At 48.7% G+C, this 19,130-nt stretch overlaps 2 protein-coding genes and 1 non-coding gene across 5 annotated transcripts in view; 2 read left to right on the forward strand and 1 right to left on the reverse strand.

Annotated features, from left to right (window-relative positions):
• GDAP1L1 (ganglioside induced differentiation associated protein 1 like 1) overlaps positions 1-4,327 on the forward strand; it is a 37,750-nt gene extending 33,423 nt beyond the window's left edge. The window contains exons 6-7 of the mRNA XM_033840652.2: positions 2,858-3,529; positions 3,627-4,327. Coding sequence (XP_033696543.1) covers positions 2,858-3,201 — 344 coding nt within the window. The 3' untranslated portion in view covers positions 3,202-3,529; positions 3,627-4,327. The remainder of the gene's footprint in view (positions 1-2,857; positions 3,530-3,626) is intronic.
• Positions 4,328-9,342: 5,015 nt separating this feature from the next.
• On the reverse strand, positions 9,343-14,915 carry FITM2 (fat storage inducing transmembrane protein 2). 3 transcript variants are annotated; one of them, XR_004522077.2, is made up of 3 exons: positions 14,671-14,915; positions 11,404-12,656; positions 9,343-9,565 (listed from the first exon to the last, which is right to left on the reverse strand). XR_004522077.2 is itself a non-coding variant. In XM_019944031.3 (2 exons), exons 1-2 carry the CDS (start codon positions 14,841-14,843, stop codon positions 12,041-12,043), a joined length of 789 nt encoding a protein of 262 aa, XP_019799590.1. In that variant the 5' UTR covers positions 14,844-14,915; the 3' UTR covers positions 9,343-12,040. The 3 variants fall into 3 exon arrangements, 1 of the variants encoding a protein (XP_019799590.1); XR_004522076.2 differs by having other exon boundaries at positions 9,343-11,260; XM_019944031.3 differs by having other exon boundaries at positions 9,343-12,656.
• A 3,083-nt stretch (positions 14,916-17,998) lies between these two features.
• Positions 17,999-18,071, forward strand: TRNAW-CCA (transfer RNA tryptophan (anticodon CCA)). Its single transcript has one exon. It is a non-coding gene; the product is annotated as a tRNA-Trp (tRNA).
• The last annotated feature ends 1,059 nt before the right edge of the window (positions 18,072-19,130 follow it).

Below are 19,130 nucleotides of genomic sequence, written 5' to 3' on the forward strand. Positions count from 1 at the left end.
ACCACCAGGGAAGTCCCCCAAAACACTCTTGACCCGTCTCACATTATCGGCATATCCTTCCCATGACAGCAAAGCTCCTTGAAAGGGTGACCTTTGCTCACCGTCTCTGATTCCTCTCCTCCCTTTCTTTCTTGGACTCCCTCCCAACCAGGCTTTCAGCGTCAGCATCTACTCCCACTCTTCTTGTCAAGGTCACCAGTCGCCAAATGCAATCGCCAATTCTCAGCTCCTTTTCTGTGACTTCCCGGCAGCGTCTGAAGCCAGCTGAGCGCTCTGTCCTTGGAACACTTTCTTATCTTGGCTTCTGGGACACCACACTCACCTGGGTCGTCTCCCACCTCACCGGCTACTCCTTCGCACACTCCTTCGCTGGTTGCTTCTTGTTGCCCAATATCTAAATCTTGAGGCCCCGAAGCTCAGTCCTTGGTTCTGTCCTCAGCTCTGTCTCCACTCACGCCCTTGATGATGCTGTGCACCTGTACCTCTAACTGCAGACACATCATCTCCCCTCAGAAGTCTAACAGGCATCTGGAAGATTCCATATTCAAGAACAAACTTCTGATCAGAGCCTTCATTACACTTTAGCTCCTCCTCCCCTGAGACCGTGAGCCTCTGGAGGGAAGACATTTGTGTCTTGTCATGTCTTCATGCCCAGCACATACTACCAGATAAACATTTGTTGGATGAATGAATGAACATGAGGACACAGAGTGAAAGGGGAAGGCTCAGGCTGTGAGGGTGAAGGGTATTAGACTCATGGAATTTCTGAGCTGAAAGGAACACCTCTACAAAAGGGCAGAAGCAAGCTTCCCAAGAAAGCAGACCTCACCGGAAGTGGAGAGGAAGGGGAGAGCATTCCAGGCATGGGGTGCAGCAGGGGCAACGGCCCAGAGGCCAAAATGGGCGTGGCTTGCTTGAGGGGAACAGTGGGCAAGTGGGCAATTTGTGAGAAGTGAAGATCAGAGAAGTACTGGGTTGGCCAAAAAGTTCATTTGGGTTTTTCGTAAGATGTTCTAGAAAAAACCAAACGAACTTTTTGGCCAACCCAATACATTGGAGCTCATCCAACTACTGAAAGGGCTTAAAAGCCATGCAGAGGAATCTGGACATTAATGTGTAGTCACTGGGGAGAATTTCAGGTTGTTGAGCAAAGCAGTGATGAAGGAGACCAAAGGGGCTCCAGAATTTCAAGTCTAGTGTTTCCTAAGTACACAGGCTAATTTTAGATGTCCCGTGACCATGGCGATAACTAACATAAAACCACACGATGAGAATTATTCTCTTTTTAATTCTTTTGATTGTATTAAAGAGTGTTAGTATGATGCTAGTATTTAATTCCCATAAAGGGGTTATGTATTACTACCTGCCCTTTTCTTCAAACAAATAAATAAGTCTTGGGCTCGGGGATTTTGGGCAGGCAGTAGTATCCAGATGGAATTTAATAGCGTTTGTTTTGTCTTTTGTTAAATGTACTTTTATCATTGCACATAGGTTATGGCAAATGATACTCTTAGTGATAGTTTTTCTCATTCATCACTCATTAAGTAAAGATTTAGTGAGCCAGGCACTGTTCTAGGTGCAGGGGATACAGCTGTGAACAAGACAGACCCAAATTCCTGCCCTCATGGAGCTTCCATTCTGGTAGAGGGTGGCAGCCAATAAACAAAATGAGCATGTACAGTATATGGTGGAACACTGGGGAAAAGTTGTATGGAAGAAAACAGCAGGGGAGGAGGACAGTGACTGCTGGGATTGGGGTTTCAATTTTAACTGGGCGGTCAGTGAAGCCCCCCGAGAAGATGGCACTGAGCCAAGACCTGAAAGAGGTGGAGGAGTAAGGCCTGTAGCTCTGTGGGGGAAGAGTGTTCCAGGCAGAGCAAACAGCAAGTGCAAAGGCCCTGGGGTGGGAACGTGCCTGGAATGAGGAACTGCAAGGAGGCCAGTGTGGTTGAAGAAGGGTGAGTCAAGGCGGGGGACTTCCCTGGCGGTCCAGTGGTTAGGACTCAGCGCTTTCACTGCTGTGGCCCTGGGTTCAATCCCTGGTTGGGGAACTAAGATCCCGCAAGACATGGAGCACAGCCGAAAAAAAAAAAAAAGAGTGAGTCAAGGGGGAAAAAGTAGACTCCTAGGTCTGAAAGGTACCTGGGGGCCAGATCACGTAGGACCTTTAGACCATTAGAAGGGCTTCAGCTTTGACTACGACAGGGGGTCACTAAAGGGCTTTGATCAGAGAGAAGGACATGACCTGACTTAAGATTTAACAGGATTCCTCTCTCTGCTGTGCTGAGAATAGACTCTAGGGAGTCAAAGGCAAACGATAATGGTCGTTAGGACCAGGATGGTCACATCGGAGGTAACATCTAACTTCGGATGTATTTTGAAAATAAAGCTGATGGGAACTGCTGACAAAGTGTATGTGGGGTGTGAAAGAAAGAGAAGAAAGAATTCAACATGGCCTGCGTGGCTTTTGGCCTGAGTGGCTGGAAGGATGGAGGTGCTGTTACTGACATGGGGATGAATGTGGTGGGTTTGGGGGTGACGATCAGTTTTGGACATGTCGCGTTAAGATGCACAGTGGACTCGCAAGGAGAGCTGGAAAATGGGCAGTGGGATATATGAGTCCGGAGTTTAAATACATATATTTGCATTTAATAAGTCAGTTGATTTAAAGAAAACAAATAATAGAGGTAGTATATGCATCTGGCAAAAATCATGAAAGAAGTGCAGGAGTGGGTGACCTTGGGGGAACACTACGGCAGGCAGACAGAAGCCAGAGGCGTCACTGAGAGAGGAGGGCGTGTATGGCGGAAGAAGAGCTGACCCTCCCCTCCCCCATCTCCTGTCACTTCCATTCTAGGGCAGAAATGTGAGCTGTGGCTCTGCGGCTGTGCTTTCACCCTTGCTGATGTCCTCCTGGGAGCCACCCTGCACCGCCTCAAATTCCTGGGACTGTCCAAGAAATACTGGGAAGATGGCAGCCGGCCCAACCTGCAGTCCTTCTTTGAGAGGGTCCAGAAACGCTTTGCCTTCCGGAAAGTTCTGGGCGACATCCACACCACTCTGCTGTCAGCAGTCATCCCCAACGCGTTCCGGCTGGTCAAGCGGAAACCCCCATCTTTCTTTGGGGCATCCTTCCTCATGGGCTCCCTGGGTGGGATGGGCTACTTTGCCTACTGGTACCTCAAGAAGAAATACATCTAAAGCCAGGCCCCGGGCTTGGTGTCTGACTGTTGGTGTCTCTGTCCTGTGTGATTCCCAGTGAGCTCTCAGTAACGCACCGTCTCATGCACACTTGGACAGCCCCTCCCACCCCTTGTTTGGAGCAATTCTATCGTCAGTCTGAAAACATTCCATAGTTTAGGAGTAGATGTTGCCACTGCCGTGAGTTGAGGCCACGGTTCTACTGAAGGAGAGAAAGAGTGAGTGGGAGAGAGAGAGAAAGAGAGAGAAACAAACAAAAACACGAATGCCTTTTTTTTTTCGATTCAAGGTCTCAAGATGGAACTGTGGGGACTGGTTAGGATCCAAGGTGAGTCCCAGGTCATTTCATTCACCAGGGCCCAGATTCTGGGAGGTGCTGGGGGCTCGGAGGGCCTGACCCCCGCCTCCCCTTCCCTCTTGCCCAGGGAACTCTTCCACAGGACAAAGCCAACATCAAGACTTGACTCTTCTAAGCGCTACCTCCAGGTGGGGCTGGAGACCTGGAGACCCCACAGGAGGCCCCTGAAGACTGGAAGGGGCTTCATTCTCCTCCTGGAAGTGAACTGAGACAGCACTGGCTGGGCCAAGGCAGTGACTTCCAGCCACAGGCCATGTCTGGGGCCGACGCCATGAGCACACCCTCCCATCCCCCTCTTGATTTGGCCAGTGTGCTCGGTCGGGCACTTTACTGGAAGTCCCTGAAGGCAGTGTCCATCCTCCTCTTCCCACCCGGAGCTGAGTTTTCCCACCATGTGAGGTGGACTTTCAGGAAAAGGCACATTGATCTTCTCTCGGAAGTTCAGCCCTGGCCAGAGCGCAGGGGTGGGTCTGGAGGTGGATGTCCCTCCTCCAGCCTCTGCCAAAGCCATCTCTGTTAACGTCTGCCTTCCCCTTCACTCTCGGGGCTCCCCCCACGCCCTACCATGCCATGCAGGGGGGTTTCTGCGTCCACGCTGCCCGTCCTTGCGGCGTCTCACTTCCCTGTGCCTTTTGCATGTTGGGAGAGGGTCTGGGTGTCACTGCTGCTCATGCTTAGAAAACACTGAAAGCCCCCAATAAAAAGCATCAAGGAGGAGCAGCTGCTTTTCATTTCTAAACCTGTGCTGTCCATCTAGTTCTCGTTTCCAGAGTTTGGGGCCAGAGGGGTGGAGGTACGACGTTGAGACTCAGTGAGTCTGACTCTCGTGACTCTCACCAATGTTTTGACCATTTCACTTCTGGTGAGAAGGAAGAGATGACTGATGGCTGCTTGGGGGGCCCAAGGCTGGATCTGGGGAGGCCAGGTCTTTTGTTTGTTTTTTGGCTGCACCGCATGGCTTGAGGAATCTTAGTTCCCCAACCAGGGATCAAACCCAGGCCCAAGGCAATGAAGCTCTGAGTCCTAACCACTGGACTGCCAGGGAATTCCCACGGCCAGGTTTTATCCAATAGGAAAGGATAGACAGGATGTTAGAGCACATGTCCAGTACTTTAAGGCCCAGCTGTTGAAGAGGGTCATGCGACTTCCACACACGGTCCATGGGTGAGAATTTAATTACCAGGCTTCACCCAGCTGCAAAGGAGGCTGGGAAATGTAGTCTGTGATTGGGCAGCCTATTGCTAAGGAAGGAGAGAACAGATCCTGGTGGACAGCCAGCAGCCTCTGACATAAGGAAGCACTGAATGGGAAGAGGCCCAGGCAGACTGCTGGAGAGAACCATAGACTCAAAGACTCCACAGGCCCCACCTGCCAGTTCCACACGTGCAGAAACTGAGGCCTGGGATGGGCATGTGTCTGGTTTGGTCAGGATCGCACAACAAGTGAGCTAGAGCTAAGTGTCCTTTCCCTGGTCCCTTTCTGTCTCGGAATGTCATGGAGAGCAGCTCGGGTGTGGAAAAGAGTCAACATGCGTACGTTTACTCAGAATCCATCAGCTGCTGAGCCTTCTACCAGGTGCCATGGAGGGTTGCAGAGATGGACAGGGTGTGGGGCTGAGTTCAGTCTAGTTGGGAAGACAGACACCACCACCGCCAGGACTGCGGTAATGGGCGCCCCCAGTGTTTACAATGCTGAGAAGGTCTATCCAACATTCACAGAAGGATGCCTGTTGGGGAGGACGGTAAGGGCTGCTGAAGGTCATATCTCCTTCAGCTCATTGGCTGCTCACTGCCAAAGTCACAGAATCATCTGCCCGGGCCATTCCAACGTTATCTCCAAAGACCTGTTTGGTCCTTCCCTAGCAACCCGGGCCCACATTGCCTAAAACCCTTAGTTTTCTCATCTCTAAATGGAGCTAATAATAATAATAGCTGCCATCCTTTGAGTACTAACCAGGTACTAGGAAATTCACATAAATTATGTCTAAGTCTGCAAAGCATAGCTTTTTATGTCTCACTGATGAGGAAACAGAGGCTCAGAGAGTGAGCACCCAAGGTACAAGTGGTAGATTGGATTTTTGGATTCCCTAATAGGGTTATACATCCACAACCCTTGCCATGTGACTTTGCAGCACCTCCCACCGTGGGTGGAGTTTATTCCCTGCCCCATCAGGGTACTGTCCATGTGACCATCTTGGGCCAGTGGACTGTTAGTGGAAGGATGTGATGGGAGTAGAGGCTTTAAACGTACCATGTGGGTGCCTCAGTGTTCATCACGAGAAGAGCAGGCCCCAGGTAGTTGCTGCCCTTTTCATCTGGACCTTAGACTGAAAGCAGAACAGACTTGAGCCCAGCTTGTGGCCTCGAACCAAGGCCAGCTGGTCCACTGCCTGAAGCAGAGCTCACCAGCTGAGGCCAGCCCATATCTGCAGAGCTGCAGCCCTTAGCTTACCTGCAAGTGGACAGCACCTCAAACACCTACTTTACCTTGGCGCAAAGGACCCCACAGGTACACGGATGTCCTTTCCCCTCAGCTCTCCTGGAAAACACTTCTCTCACTCTCCCCCACCTCCTAGTTAGCCCTGAAACCAGACTATAGTCTCGGAGACTCCATTCATTCTAGAGGTCCTGGGACATGGCCTTCCACATTCGACTGCATGTTTTAACTATCTCTGAGTCAATCAAAATTAAAACACTGACATGTATGGGACTTCTTTTTCCTGAATTTTTTTTTTTTTTTTGCCACACCATGTGGCACGCGGGATCTTAGTTCCCCAACCAGGGATTGAACCCGTGCCCCCTGCAGTGGAAGCACGGAGCCTTAGCCACTGGACCGCCAGGGAAGTCCCTCTTTTTCCTGCTTTTAAAGTAGTTATAGTATTGATGGCACATTAGGGACTTATTGTGCACTTGAAAGACTTTTATATAGTGCCTCCCAAAGACTAGGTCCTGTCCTAAGTAAGCCCTTTACAAGTATCAATTCATTTAATCCTCACAACAACTCTACAAGGTAGGTACTTCTATTATCCCCATTTTACAGATGAAGAAACTGAGGAACTTGTTCAAGGTCAGCCAGTGTGGAGGCAGAGGCAGAATAATCTCCTCCGTCCTTTGCTTTTCTGAGTGTGTTATGTAAATCATCTCTGCCTGAGCTGGGACAATGTTGGGGTAGCGTAGGGGAACACTCTGCTTTTGACGCTTAGCACCCTGTGTGGATGTGCTCATTTCATTGCCTGTGCCTGGCTAGACTGAGGGCAGAACCGTGTCTCTGAATTAACACCGTGTCCAGCATAGTGCCCCTCACCTAGCGGGGCAATGGATGTTGAGTGAGGTGAGGCATTATCCCCACCTTACCCTTCACAAAGAGGCTCAGAGATTCTGACCTGACCGAGGGCACACAGCTGTACGTTCTAGTCAGCACGAACGCAGAGTCTTTCTGCCACCAGATTCCGTGCTAAATATAACACCATTTATTCTTTGTAGTGACTGCATTATATTCCTGATGTGGTTACCATAATTATTTAACCAATTGGCAACAGTTAGATAAATCTTGACAACTTTGCACTATCACAAATAGCTGCAATGAAATCTTTGTGTTTATCTTTGCCCACCTCTATGAACATTCCCATAGCCTAAGTCCCTAGACTGAGACTGTTAGGTCTGCACATTTTTTTGGTTTGTTTTTGTTTTGGGCTGGGCCACACGGCTTGTGGGATCTCAGTTCCCTGACCAGGGACTAAACCCGGGCCAGGGAAGTGAAAGCCTGTAACCCTAACCACAGGCCACCAGGGAGCTCCCGGGTCTGCACATTTTAAGTCTGGATACGACCAGGTTACCATCTAATCACGTGGGCCCAATTTACCATCTCCCCTCTCCCTCAGGTATGGGAGGACCTGTTTTCTACGCTGTGTGTGTTCAATTTTAAAACACCCCAGAGACTGTATTAGGGATTTCTGGGACAATTTCTGAAGGTGACTATACTGCACGGAGTTTCCCTTAACAGAATCTACCCTCTCCTTGATATCGAAATTGGGGACCTTTTTAAAAAGGCTTCTGCGGTTCATCCCTCTGGGAGCTAGGTCCAGCTCCCCATGTCCAGGAAGTCCCTAGAAAGCCAAGCAATCAGGTCTACACTGCATTAGGCTGTCGATGCAGAGAAAAGCAGGGGTATGATAAAGTGCGCCCAGAGATCAGCTCCCCGGTCACTCACCGGGAAGCCAGCTGCCACCTCAGCTGAGTGCGAGCTTCTTTTCATGTTGTTTCCTTAAATAAAAGTCATAACCAGCTTGGGAAGAACTTTTCATCAAGCGGAGCAAAGAAATATAATAGAGCAGAAGAGTTGATGAGGTTAACCAGTCTGTGCCCGTCATTTATCAGATAAGGAAGTTGAGACCCAGAGATGTTGAGTGACTCGGCCAAGGTCACACAGAAGAGCAGAAAAAGCAGTGGTGGAAGCCAGCTCAAAGCCGGGCGTTCACACTTCTAGCTGAGTGCTCCTTATAACATAGCAGGGCGCATCCAGGACCTCCACTGACAGTCCTTTCAGTCTGCCTTTCTTCAATCTCTGTTGCTCTTGAACATGAGGGGAAAGTTAGGTTTCTTGAGAAGGGATCTCTGGATGAAAATCATGGCAGCTCATCTCCATGCCTTTGTGCATGCTGTTCTCGCGTCCTTGGAGTCTGTTCTCTGCCTAACTGCTTGAACTCCTTCTCATCCTTCAAGACCCAAAAGAACTACGTGCTGTGAAAATATCCCGTGATTCCCCAGGGCACCTGGTTGTCCCCTGCTCTGTGTTCCCAGGCCCTGACCTTGGCCAGCACTCGGAACACTCTATGGTGGTTGTTGACTCCTTATGCATCTTCTCCAGGAGTGAAAATTCCTCAAACACACAGAGGTGGGCTTCCCTGGTGGCGCAGTGGTTGAGAGTCTGCCTGCCAATGCAGGGTACATGGGTTCGTGCCCTGGTCCGGGAAGATTCCACATGCCGCGGAGCGGCTGGGCCCGTGAGCCATGGCCACTGGGCCTGCGTGTCCGGAGCCTGTGCTCCGCAACGGGAGAGGCCACAACAGTGAGAGGCCCACGTACCGCAAAAAAAAAAAAAAAAAAAAAAAAAAACGCACAGAGGTAGCAAAATCAAACTTTGCAACCCCACTCACACCTTAAGCTCTGAAGGGATAGATTTTGGACCACAAGCTCCAGGAGGGAGGGAGTTCATTATCCTGTCCTAGCTCCTGGCTCACAGGATAAACTCAAGAAGGGTTTGGTGCTGCCAACGGAATCTGAACAGGGAAGTTCTGCCAAAGGAGGAGCTTCAAATCCTGGAGCCATTGGGCTTTTGACAGATACTACGTGGAGGGGCCAAGCAGGTCAGGCTGACCTGACGGGAGAGGGCGCTAAAAGGTACGAAAAGTCCTCACACGCGTATAGGCCTCCAGGGCTTTTTCACAGATGACCTCATTTGAGTGAACTTTGTAACTGCTCTTGTGTAACCTTCCTCTTACTGCCAAGAAAACTGCTCCCAAATCCGGCTGATCCAGGCCTCAGGACTCTGAGACACAGATGTGGCACAAAGGGAAGGAGTAAATCAGGCTGAGAAATACATGACAACATATCCTTAGGTCACAGGATTGAGGAGAAAAAAAATAAGAGTGACTACAGCCTTGAAATTCCCCTATACACAGCGAGTAGCTCCAGTAAGAATTACTCTCCTTTCATAAAATGGGCTGAGCTGTCCTGGTTCTGGAATTGAGGGTTTTGGGAAAGAACACACGAAATGCAGGAATGTGGGATTTCATTATCTCTAGTTTAATTTGCCTGTTTACACACACGATCTGTATGTGTACATAACAGTGGTGAGAGCCATTCTCTAAATACAATCTGGTACTCAGACGACGACAGATGCATGTGGAAAATGAGGCGCCGGTGAATGAACCTCAACACGGAGAGACAACCAAGCACGGTGGTATTCTGCGATCACAGAGGCCCTCAAAACCCTCTTGTTCAGCACCTGGGGAACAGACACTTTTCAAAAGACAATACAAGGCTACTTCAGCAGGACACCCAGACCCCAAAGGGCACTCCAAAGAACATATTAGTTTCCCTGCCTTCTCCAGAGGAGCCATAAGGTTCTAAAGGCTTAATCAAGAAAGAGGAGGCAGGGGGGTTATCACCTGCTATGCCCATGTGCTGGGCATTTCACATACATATTCCCTTCATCCTGACAGTACCACCTCCATTTTACAGATGGGGAAATTGAGGCTTGACCAGGGTCAGACACGATTTGGACCCACATCTCACATTTGCCTAAACTTTCAGCCTTGCCACGCTGTGTCACACAGGGATTGAGAGCATGTTCCCTAGAGACAGGCAAAGGTGCTAAGACTGAACAGGAAGTGGCAGAAGACTCCTCAATATACAAGATTCGGTAATGGATGCTTTCCGCAGAGTCAGAGTAAGGCTGAGCCTGAGTCAGACCTGCAGGAGAGAAACGTCTGGACATTTAAGTGAGACAAGTGAACTTCTGGCGTCACCTTGCGCCTGCTGCCTTTTGGTGCTGAACGTGAAACGTAGGAGAGATGTCAATCCCTTCAGCAAGCCCCTGCCACCTACCCCAGCCCCACTTCCACCACCCCCGTTTTCAGATGTAAGCTCCAGGGGGCAAAACAATTCTCCCGGGGCCCATCATAGCTTGCCAACGCTCCCAAAGCACCACGGTGACACCTTCGAAATCTCACTGTCAGGTGTTTCTGCCACCTTTGGGTACAATGTATCACAGCCCACATTTTGATCGATACAGGTTAACCTGTGGCCAGATGAGATACGAACTACATATTTTAAGTACATATTTATACGCAATACATTTTACACTGAAGATTTTCCAGACCTCAAACTCCTACCAACCTAAGCTTGAGTTAAGCCAGGCGAGTGCAGTGCTTATCAGTTAATGCTATTACCAGGCTTGACTGGGGCGGGAGGGGCGTCAAAGAAGCTTCCAGGATGATTATCCAAAACGCACGGGGCTTGGTTCGAAAGGCTTAAGAGACACCCTGAGAGAGGGAAGGGGTATCTCATCACAGAGCGGTAACTGTGCCTTGGTGGGGCAGAGGGGACAGGGCATCTCACCACTCCCAGCACTCCCAAGGTGAGGGCCACACAAGGACAAGGCTGGAAATTGAGAAGGGCTGCAGAGGGGAAATAAAAGGTTGAGTTCAAGGGCAGATGGACAGGCCCGTTTGGTCTGGTTTGGGTAGTGGTCCAAGTAAGAGGAGGGTGGGCCAAAGTCAAGCTGCCATTTATCAGGGACATTTTTGCAGACAGGTTGGCTTCTTGCCATCAGAAGCAAGGGAAGATATTTTCGTCCACTTCTGACTTAGCATAACCTTGTCCAAAAGGGTAAAAGTGCCTTGGGCCACAGCGATGAACACAAGGCTTATTACCACACAACTCTGAAGCACCACTCAGTCTACACCACTGACGGGTGGTCAGGGGAGGTTCAGTGCCAATATGCATTTTGCAAAATTACCCTGACTCAGCTTAAAATTCAACAGGTTATGAAAACGTCTGCTCTCCGGTTTTATTCTTAACAGAGAAAAGAGTCCCGTGTGCTTGAATTCAATACCGTAGGCCAAGAGTGTTCTAAAAAACCCTCAAAGCAATCTACACGTGTGCCAAAGTGCAGAGTCGTGAGTCATTTTCTGGAGTTCTGTCAACAAAGAACAAACGCCATGATTGTTATCAAAAACTATAAAGTATTCACTCACAATGGGGGGGGGGGAAGTAACCTTATTGCTCCGAAAACCAATATATAATAGACAACATGGACAGAAAAGTATCAATGTTCATTACCTAAAAATCATCCAATACTCTGTCGTAGAGGCACTCCAGGTTAACTGTTTTGGTAGCTAATCACGAGCCACTTGCAATATTTGACATTCCGCGGACGAAATAAGTACTACAACCAGAATGTGTCTTTCAGGCAGTTGGTTGTTTCATAAAGAACCCTGCTGGAAATAAATGCTTCTGCAAAACTGACCAGAGGGAACTACTGTTAAATAACACCATTAATAGCCATTGACACAGAAGACAAGGAAGAATCAGGGAGCATCTGATGGCAGCGGAAGAGAGTCCTGAGGCCCCAGCCCCACTTCAGCCACACAACAGAGGCTTTCCCGATCCCGCCCTCTCGCTGAGCCAGAGCTTGGCCCTCTTCGGCCAAAAGGGATGTTCCAGATTAAGGTCAAGTCTTGCCAGGAACGCAAAGTGCCTGATTGGGAGTGGCGGTGCTTGTGACACAGGGCGATGCCACCAGGGACAGTCTGGGGCCTGACCTTGCTCACCCCCCAGACTCCACCCCACCCCCACCCCACACGCTGCCTGGTAAGCTTCCTCCAGGAAGCGGGATCAACAATTTAGTCGATAACTAAGAAAGATAAGTGGAAAATCTATTAGCCACTGTCCTGCTGTCAGCCCTTTTGCTTCTCTTTTATTTCTTGTAACCGTCTTGCTTCAGATTCAAACTAGAGCTCTGGGGAGGAAGTCCTGGAGAGAAGGATTTCAGATACCAACACCCGTACGTCCCGTACCAGCCCAGCAGACCGAACAGGGTGCCAAACACTTTCTGGGACAAGTTGTGAAAGTAAACGGCCGTGCACAGAAACATCCACACCCAGATGAAGGTCAGGAGGCCCAGGGCGACCCCCAGGGTGGTGATGGCCGCGTGAAGCCAGTGGCTTCGGTCCGTCCTCAGCTCGTGCAGCACAGCCATCTCCTCCACAATCATAAGGACACAGAAGGTGAGCAGGAAGGAGTGGCCTGAGATGTCAAAGCCATGCCAAAAGCCTCCTTCCCCGTGGCACTGCTGCTTACTCTGGTGCTCCTTTCTCACCCCCTCCAGGGCTGGCGACTGGTAGCAGCTGCCTGTGTAGTGCTCAATGTTGGCGAAGACGGCTGTGCCCACGTACCAGATGGCCGTGCCCACAAGCAGTGTGCTCAGCCGCCGCAGGACCAGGCCGGCCTTGCCCATCAGCTGGTAGTTGGTGAGGGTGATGAAAGGCAGGAGGAGACAGAAGGTCCAGGCCCAGGCCATTTTGACAAAATACCTGGCAGAGGAAGAAAGTGGAAGTGAAGACGGGGACATAGCAGAGAGGGAACAATGTCACCACTCAGGACTCTGGACTCTCGAGGGAGGGAAAAAGGAGAAATAGGTGATAAAAGCTATAGACCACAACTTCACTCACTAAGTACTTTAAGTGTATTAACTATTGAATCCTTACACAACTCTAGGAGGTAGGTACTGCTATTATCCCTATTTTACAGAGAAGAAAACAGAGGCACAGAGAAGCATCGTGCCCAAAGCAGAGGTCATCAGTGGTGGAGCCGGGATTTAAACCCAGGTTCTGTGATCTTAAGCACTACGCTATTTGCTGAGGAAAGTAATTACAGAGCTTTCACATACATCCACTTTCCCATAGAATACTCACAGTTACCTCGGGGGGAAGGTGTCACTAGCCCCATATTATAGGTAAAGAATAGTTCAGTAACTTGCCAGGATCACACTCACATGACCAGCAAGCCCAGGTTAAACCAAGGTTTGGCCAGCCCCAAAGCCCAGGCTTTTTCTACACCAAGGCTTTTTCCTACGTGGTAGAAATGATCAGACAGAGCATGACTTCACGCCAGAAGACCCAGGTTCAAATCCTGACTCCGACGTATTACCACACCTCCAGGCCTCCGTTTCCTCAACTGTTAAATAGAACTGAGGGGACCCAACGATTTTTAAATCCAGAGCCAACGATTCACTAGTTCCCTTTCAATAATTAACTAGCATAGAGGTGTGGAGCAAAACACCAGAATCCACGGCAACTCGCAAAAGACAGGGACTTGTCTGCCAGGCTCTTCGGCTCCCAGCTCACCCAGGCCAGATCAAGCAGCAGCTGTCTTGTCTGCCTCCCCTGCCCTCATCAAAGGTGGCTGAGCTGGGGACCAGGTGCGGTAAACACACATGCAAGAGGCTTGGGGCCATGACCACTCTCATAACCTGTTCTCAGCCCAGCCTCCACGGGTGGGTGAGGAAGGAAGGTGCACAAAGGACAGAAGGACTCTTCCTGGGTTCCAAAGGTTCTTCAGACACTACCCAAGGGCCTGTCGCTAAAATCTTCCCTGGGGCTGATATGCAAGGATCTGGCCACAGCCAAGACCTGTCAGGTATTTGATGAAACTGCTGGAGAGAGAAACCAGGGTTTTAAGTAGATAACCAAAGTTGGACTGACTTTTGGGAGATGCTGCAGACACTGCACCTCCCAAGGAGAGTCGAAGCTCACGTCAGGGGAGGAGTTTTATCTTTCAGAGTTTCCCTTTACTATTGCAACGGTGTTTGCATCGATAAACTTAAAATCCAAGAGATTTAAAAATAAAAAAAAAAAAAAAGGAGGGGGTGGGTGGACTTAAGGAGAAGTCTCAAAGGGCCCGGCTGGGATGGTGTTCCTAGGCCACTGCCATGAACTTTGAGTTACTGAGAAAATCCAAGCAGATCCAGGGGTAAGGTCACGGACTGGAGGGTTCCACTCCGGGGCGACTGTCTTGGAACGGGGGTTGGCATGGGCTAGGACAGGCTCTCAAAGGTGGGGGGCGGGGGGTGCTGGCGAAAGAAGGCAGGTCTGCTTGCCCCACCCAGGTGTGATGGGATTCTGTCAGCAGCTGGGGGGTATCAGATTTAGGGCGGAGGCACAGGGTCTGACATTGGCAGGCAGGAGGGAGGTGGCATCTCCCCCAGGGCAGGGGCCAACTCCTAACCCCACAAAGGGAGGCAGGGGGAGCAGCGACACAGGCCGGTTCACCCCCCTTCCCACCCCCCACCCCTACACACACACAGACACACACACCACCCTGCCCAGTCAAGCTCAGACTGTCTGGTTTGGGTGTGCAAACGCGACTTGCTAGTGACACTAGCTATTCCGGGGTCCCTCCATCGCGACACGCGTGCAGACGCTGCTATCACGAAGGGGAGAAGGATCTCCCCTTCCAATGACTCGTCCATCAGGGCAGCTAACCCCCGGCTCTCTGGGCAAGGCGACAGCTACGGCAGGGACAGGAGAGGACCCGGGGCGCACTCACACGTTGAAGACGTTGCGCTTGTTGCTGAGATAGCTCTCGGGCAGAGGGGAAAGCTCCTTGAGGAGGGAGCCCGCCAGCATGGAGGCCACCAGGGCCCAGGGCAGGTAGCGCCGTACGGCCGCCCGCACCAGCGTCCCCCTGAGGGCCCACGCGCAGCGCTCCAGGTGCTCCATGCCCGACCTGTCGGCCTCCGTCAGCCTCCCCGTGCCCTCTCGGCCACCGTCTGGCCCTTCGTCTTGGCCGGCGGCACCGCCTCCCTTTGAGCGCACGCGCGCCGCTCGCAGACCCCGCCCCCGAGGAGCGTGAGCGCTCCGGAGCCCGCGCGCTCCCCCTCCTGGCCACCGGCGGCCCCTGCAGCGCTCCTGTTTCCAAAATCCTCGCTTGCCTCCTTGCCTTCCCGAAATCCCGCCGCCAGGGTAACATGCTCCCGGTAAGGAAAGGCACACATCCTCTGTGCCTTGCTCTGATCGGAGGAAAAAGCGCTTGTGGAAATATTTGCTGGAGGTGGGGAAGAATAAACGTAGAGTTGTAGGAATTGGAGCAGTGGTCCCAGCATCATTTAGTCTCTCTTGGAGATGCTTCCTCCATCTGAGCCTTAGTTTTCTCATCTGTAACATGGGGAGCCAAGAGGAGATCAACCTTTCCCGAGTTAGTTTATGAACTCGAGGTTCATTATGGTGGTCCAGACATACGGACATGAGAAAATAAATGCATAAAATAACCATTAGATTTGCATTTTAAATTATTAGCTTTATTTTCACTTTTAAAACAACTGTGATTGGTATTGAGAGAAAATGCTGGACGCTGGGGGCTAACGGCCATCAGATGAGGGCGTTGATGACTCAGTCACTCGTTTATCACAGAGTTAAACCCACTCATCCCCTGTCATGGCTGGGTGTCTAATTGTTTCCCAACCTTGCGGCATTTCTTTGCCACTGTATTAGTTTCCTAGTGCTGCCATAACAAATTACCACAACTATGTTGGCTTAAACGAACAGAAATTTATTCTCTGACAGTTCTGGAGACCAGAGTCTGAAATGAAGCTGCTGACAGGATTGGTTCCTTCTGGAGGCTCTGAGGGAGGACCCTTTCCGTAGCTCTCTCCTAGCTTCTGTGACTGCTGGCAGTCTTGGCATTCCTTGGCTCGTGGCTGCATCACTGCAATCTTTGCCTCCGTCTTCATGTGGGCTTCTCCCTTCTGTGTCTCTGTGTGTCCTCTCTCCTTCTGTCCCTTATAAGGACACTAGTTATTGGATTAGGGTCCACTCTAAATCAGGATAATCTCATCTTGAGATCCTTAATTATATGTGCAACGACCCTATTTCCAAATAAGGTCACATTCCTAAGTACCAGGGATCAAGACTTTGACATATCTTTTTTTGGGGGGGGGTGTCACCATTCAACACATTACGTCCACCTTAACTGTTTTTGCTATGTCCGTATACCACCAATACTATTATTCCTTAACATTTTTCTTTAAACAACACACATTTAAAACTGAGATACTTATTCAATAGCCTCCCAAGCAGAAATATCCATGGAATAATAGATTCTGTGTGCCAGTTATGTTTTTTCTATTACAAAAAAAAATTTCTATTGAAATATGCATCATCTCTAACTGCCTAAAATAATCTCGTGTCCCTAAACCAAGGATAGCTACTGCACTTTGGGAAACACTGGCCTGATTTACACGTATAATACAATGATGTTTAAAATCTCTCATGCAGGGAATCAATAAACTAATAGGAGTAAAAGTATTAATGCCTTAAAACTGTCTCAAGGTGATCGGTAAATTGCATTTCTCTGATCATAGTTTTTATGTAGCAAGACGTCTCTGGGTCTTCAAAAAGCTAGGTTGAAAAAAGCAAAGGTACTGGTGATTATACTAATTTGCCTTTTCATGATTGGAGATAAAAACCACACAGCTGGCAAGATGTTAATTGTGAAGGCAGCTTATAAATAGTATCTGAAACCATCTGTATCTCCTGAAGATTGTCAGGTGCTGAATTATTGTTACTTTCCATAGCAAGCTGCATAATGGTTAAGAACAGGGAGGTAGGACTTCCCAGGTTGTGCAGTGGTTAAGAATCCGCCTGCCAATGCAGGGGACATGGGTTCAATCCCTGGTCCGGGAAGATGCCACATGCTGCAGAGCAACTAAGTCCATGCACCACAACTACTGAGCCTGCGCCCTAGAGCCCGCAAGCCAAAACTACTAAGCCCGCATGCCACAACTACTGAAGCCCACGCGCCTAGAGCCCGTGCTCCACAACAAGAGAAGCCACCACAATGAGAAGACTGCACACCTCAATGAAAAGTAGCCCCCGCTCGCCGCAACTGGAGAAAGCCTGCACACAGCAACAAAGACACAATGCAGCCTAAATAAATAAATGTATAAATTTATAAATAAATAAATAAATAAAGAACAGGGAGATACACTGGACATTATTAGCTAAGTGGTCCCCCTTGACGAAATGCTAGATGCTAATCCCCCACCCCCAAGAAAAGGGGAAAGGGCGCTAGGTGACAGAAACTCTAGACATCACCCAGAGGAACCAGCTAAAACATACCTCCTGTATGTTTCAGGATTTGTATTTCTCTAGAAAGGAAATGGGTTTGTTCTATTTGAAACTCTACAGCTTAATCCCTGGAGATTTTTGAAGACTGAGCTACACCCAGACCTGAAATTTTGTAGGTCTCTGAAGTTTTCTTTTCTTTTTTAAAAACTTCAACCCATGTGAAGAAATACATATTCATGTTGTGGGTCCAGCTGTGTGCTGGAGCGAACTCATATGGATGGCGAGAACAGATTGTTAAATTTTCCGGACTTCTGCCAGCTGATCGTTAAAGCCAGTATTAAAAATCACATTATATAAATGAACAATTAAATGCACAATAACTATTCAAAACCCATCATTTGCAAATTATTTTACTCTGTTTCACTATTACCTATGCCCCTGAGGTTGCTTACATCTATTGTATAGTATGTTACCGTGCAACTTTTCCCAACTGTGTGTTCATTGGTGTCATATTTGTAGCTTGAAACCAGCCCTGGTAGGAGTATTTACACTAAGGGAAATGGCAGGTGCTATAAATCAGGGCTTTATTTGGTTTGTCGACTGTCTAGACTGGTATGCAGCTCCATTTGTCAAACATGGTTGAACTGAAACTATAGGTTGGCGATGGATACAAGAGTCCAGCAAACATCAATGAAAGCGTTCTGGGAGAATCAGTTCGCTATATGGAATTTACAGTAAAGAGAATTTGTATATTTTATTATTTTAAAATTATGGCTACACATTCTTTATATTAAGAGAAAGTTGGGGAATCCCTGATGGTCCAGTGGTTAGGACTCCACGCTTCCACTGCAGGGGGCACAGGTTCGATCCCTGCTCAGGGAAATAAGATCTGCGGTGTGGTCAAATAAATAGTAAATAAATAAAATTTGGGGACGTCTCTGGCAATCCAGTGGTTAAGACTCTGCTCTCCCAATGCAGGGGGCATGGGTTCGATCCCTGGTGGGGGAACTAGGATCCTGCATGCCACACGATGCAGCCAAAAAAAAAAAGAAAGAAAAGAAAAAAAAAGAGAAATTTATAATACACTTATGTACATACATACTTATACATTTTCCCCTAGAGAGATAGTTGTTAAACATTTATCAACAAATCACTGGTTGTGATCCAGTACACATATAAATATATATATGTATATAAATATATATATTGTATATATATAAAAATATATATATTCATTCATAAGTGAATATATATGCTAATAAATATATAGGTATAGCTATAAATATAGCTTTATGACAGTTCATGACAGAGTTTGCCTCTACTATGTGTGAGGCACTCTAATATTTTCTATTCAATTATAAATTCAATTTTTTAAACATGCTGGTCATGACCCATTGAATTGATTTTACAACTCACTAGTGGGTGGGGATCTGTAGTTTGAAAAACACTTCGCTAGATTTGAAGGCATTGGAGAACCATGACCTGCCCTTCCCCACCAGGGGGTGATAGAAGACTACGAATATCAGGGCTCTGCCCTGCCTGAGAGTTCAGTGGTATCGCCTAATTTGTTGGGTTTCATTCCTTCATTTATTTATTCAACAAATACTTGTTCGAATTATATGGCCTCTCACTTCCAGCAACTTAAAATCTAGTGAAGGTGATCATCATTAATTTATTTAGCCAACCAACACTTATTAACAATTTGCTATGCACCAAGCATTGGGCTAGATGTTAAGACCTCCAGTGTTTTGGATAGATGAGTTCCCTTAATACCCATAGATTTATTGCTGTTTATAAACACCATTTTGGGGATTTCCCTGGTGGCCTAGTGGTTAGGATTCCGGGCTTTAATTCCCATGGCCTGGCTTCAACCCCTGGTTGGGGAACTGACATCCCACAAGCCGTGCGGCCAAAAAGAAAAGAAAAAAAAAAAAAAACCAC

This window comes from Tursiops truncatus, chromosome 15 (assembly GCF_011762595.2).
Source record: "Tursiops truncatus isolate mTurTru1 chromosome 15, mTurTru1.mat.Y, whole genome shotgun sequence".
Classification (NCBI taxonomy): Eukaryota; Metazoa; Chordata; class Mammalia; order Artiodactyla; family Delphinidae; genus Tursiops; species Tursiops truncatus.

Coding starts and splice junctions, on each gene's coding strand:
- FITM2 (XM_019944031.3), bottom strand. CDS start 14,843: ATGGAGCACCTGGAGCGCTGCGCGTGGGCCCTCAGGGGGACGCTGGTG. Junction 12,657..14,670: donor AAGCGCAACGTCTTCAACGT/GTGAGTGCGCCC, acceptor TTCCTCTGCCAG/GTATTTTGTCAAAATGGCCT.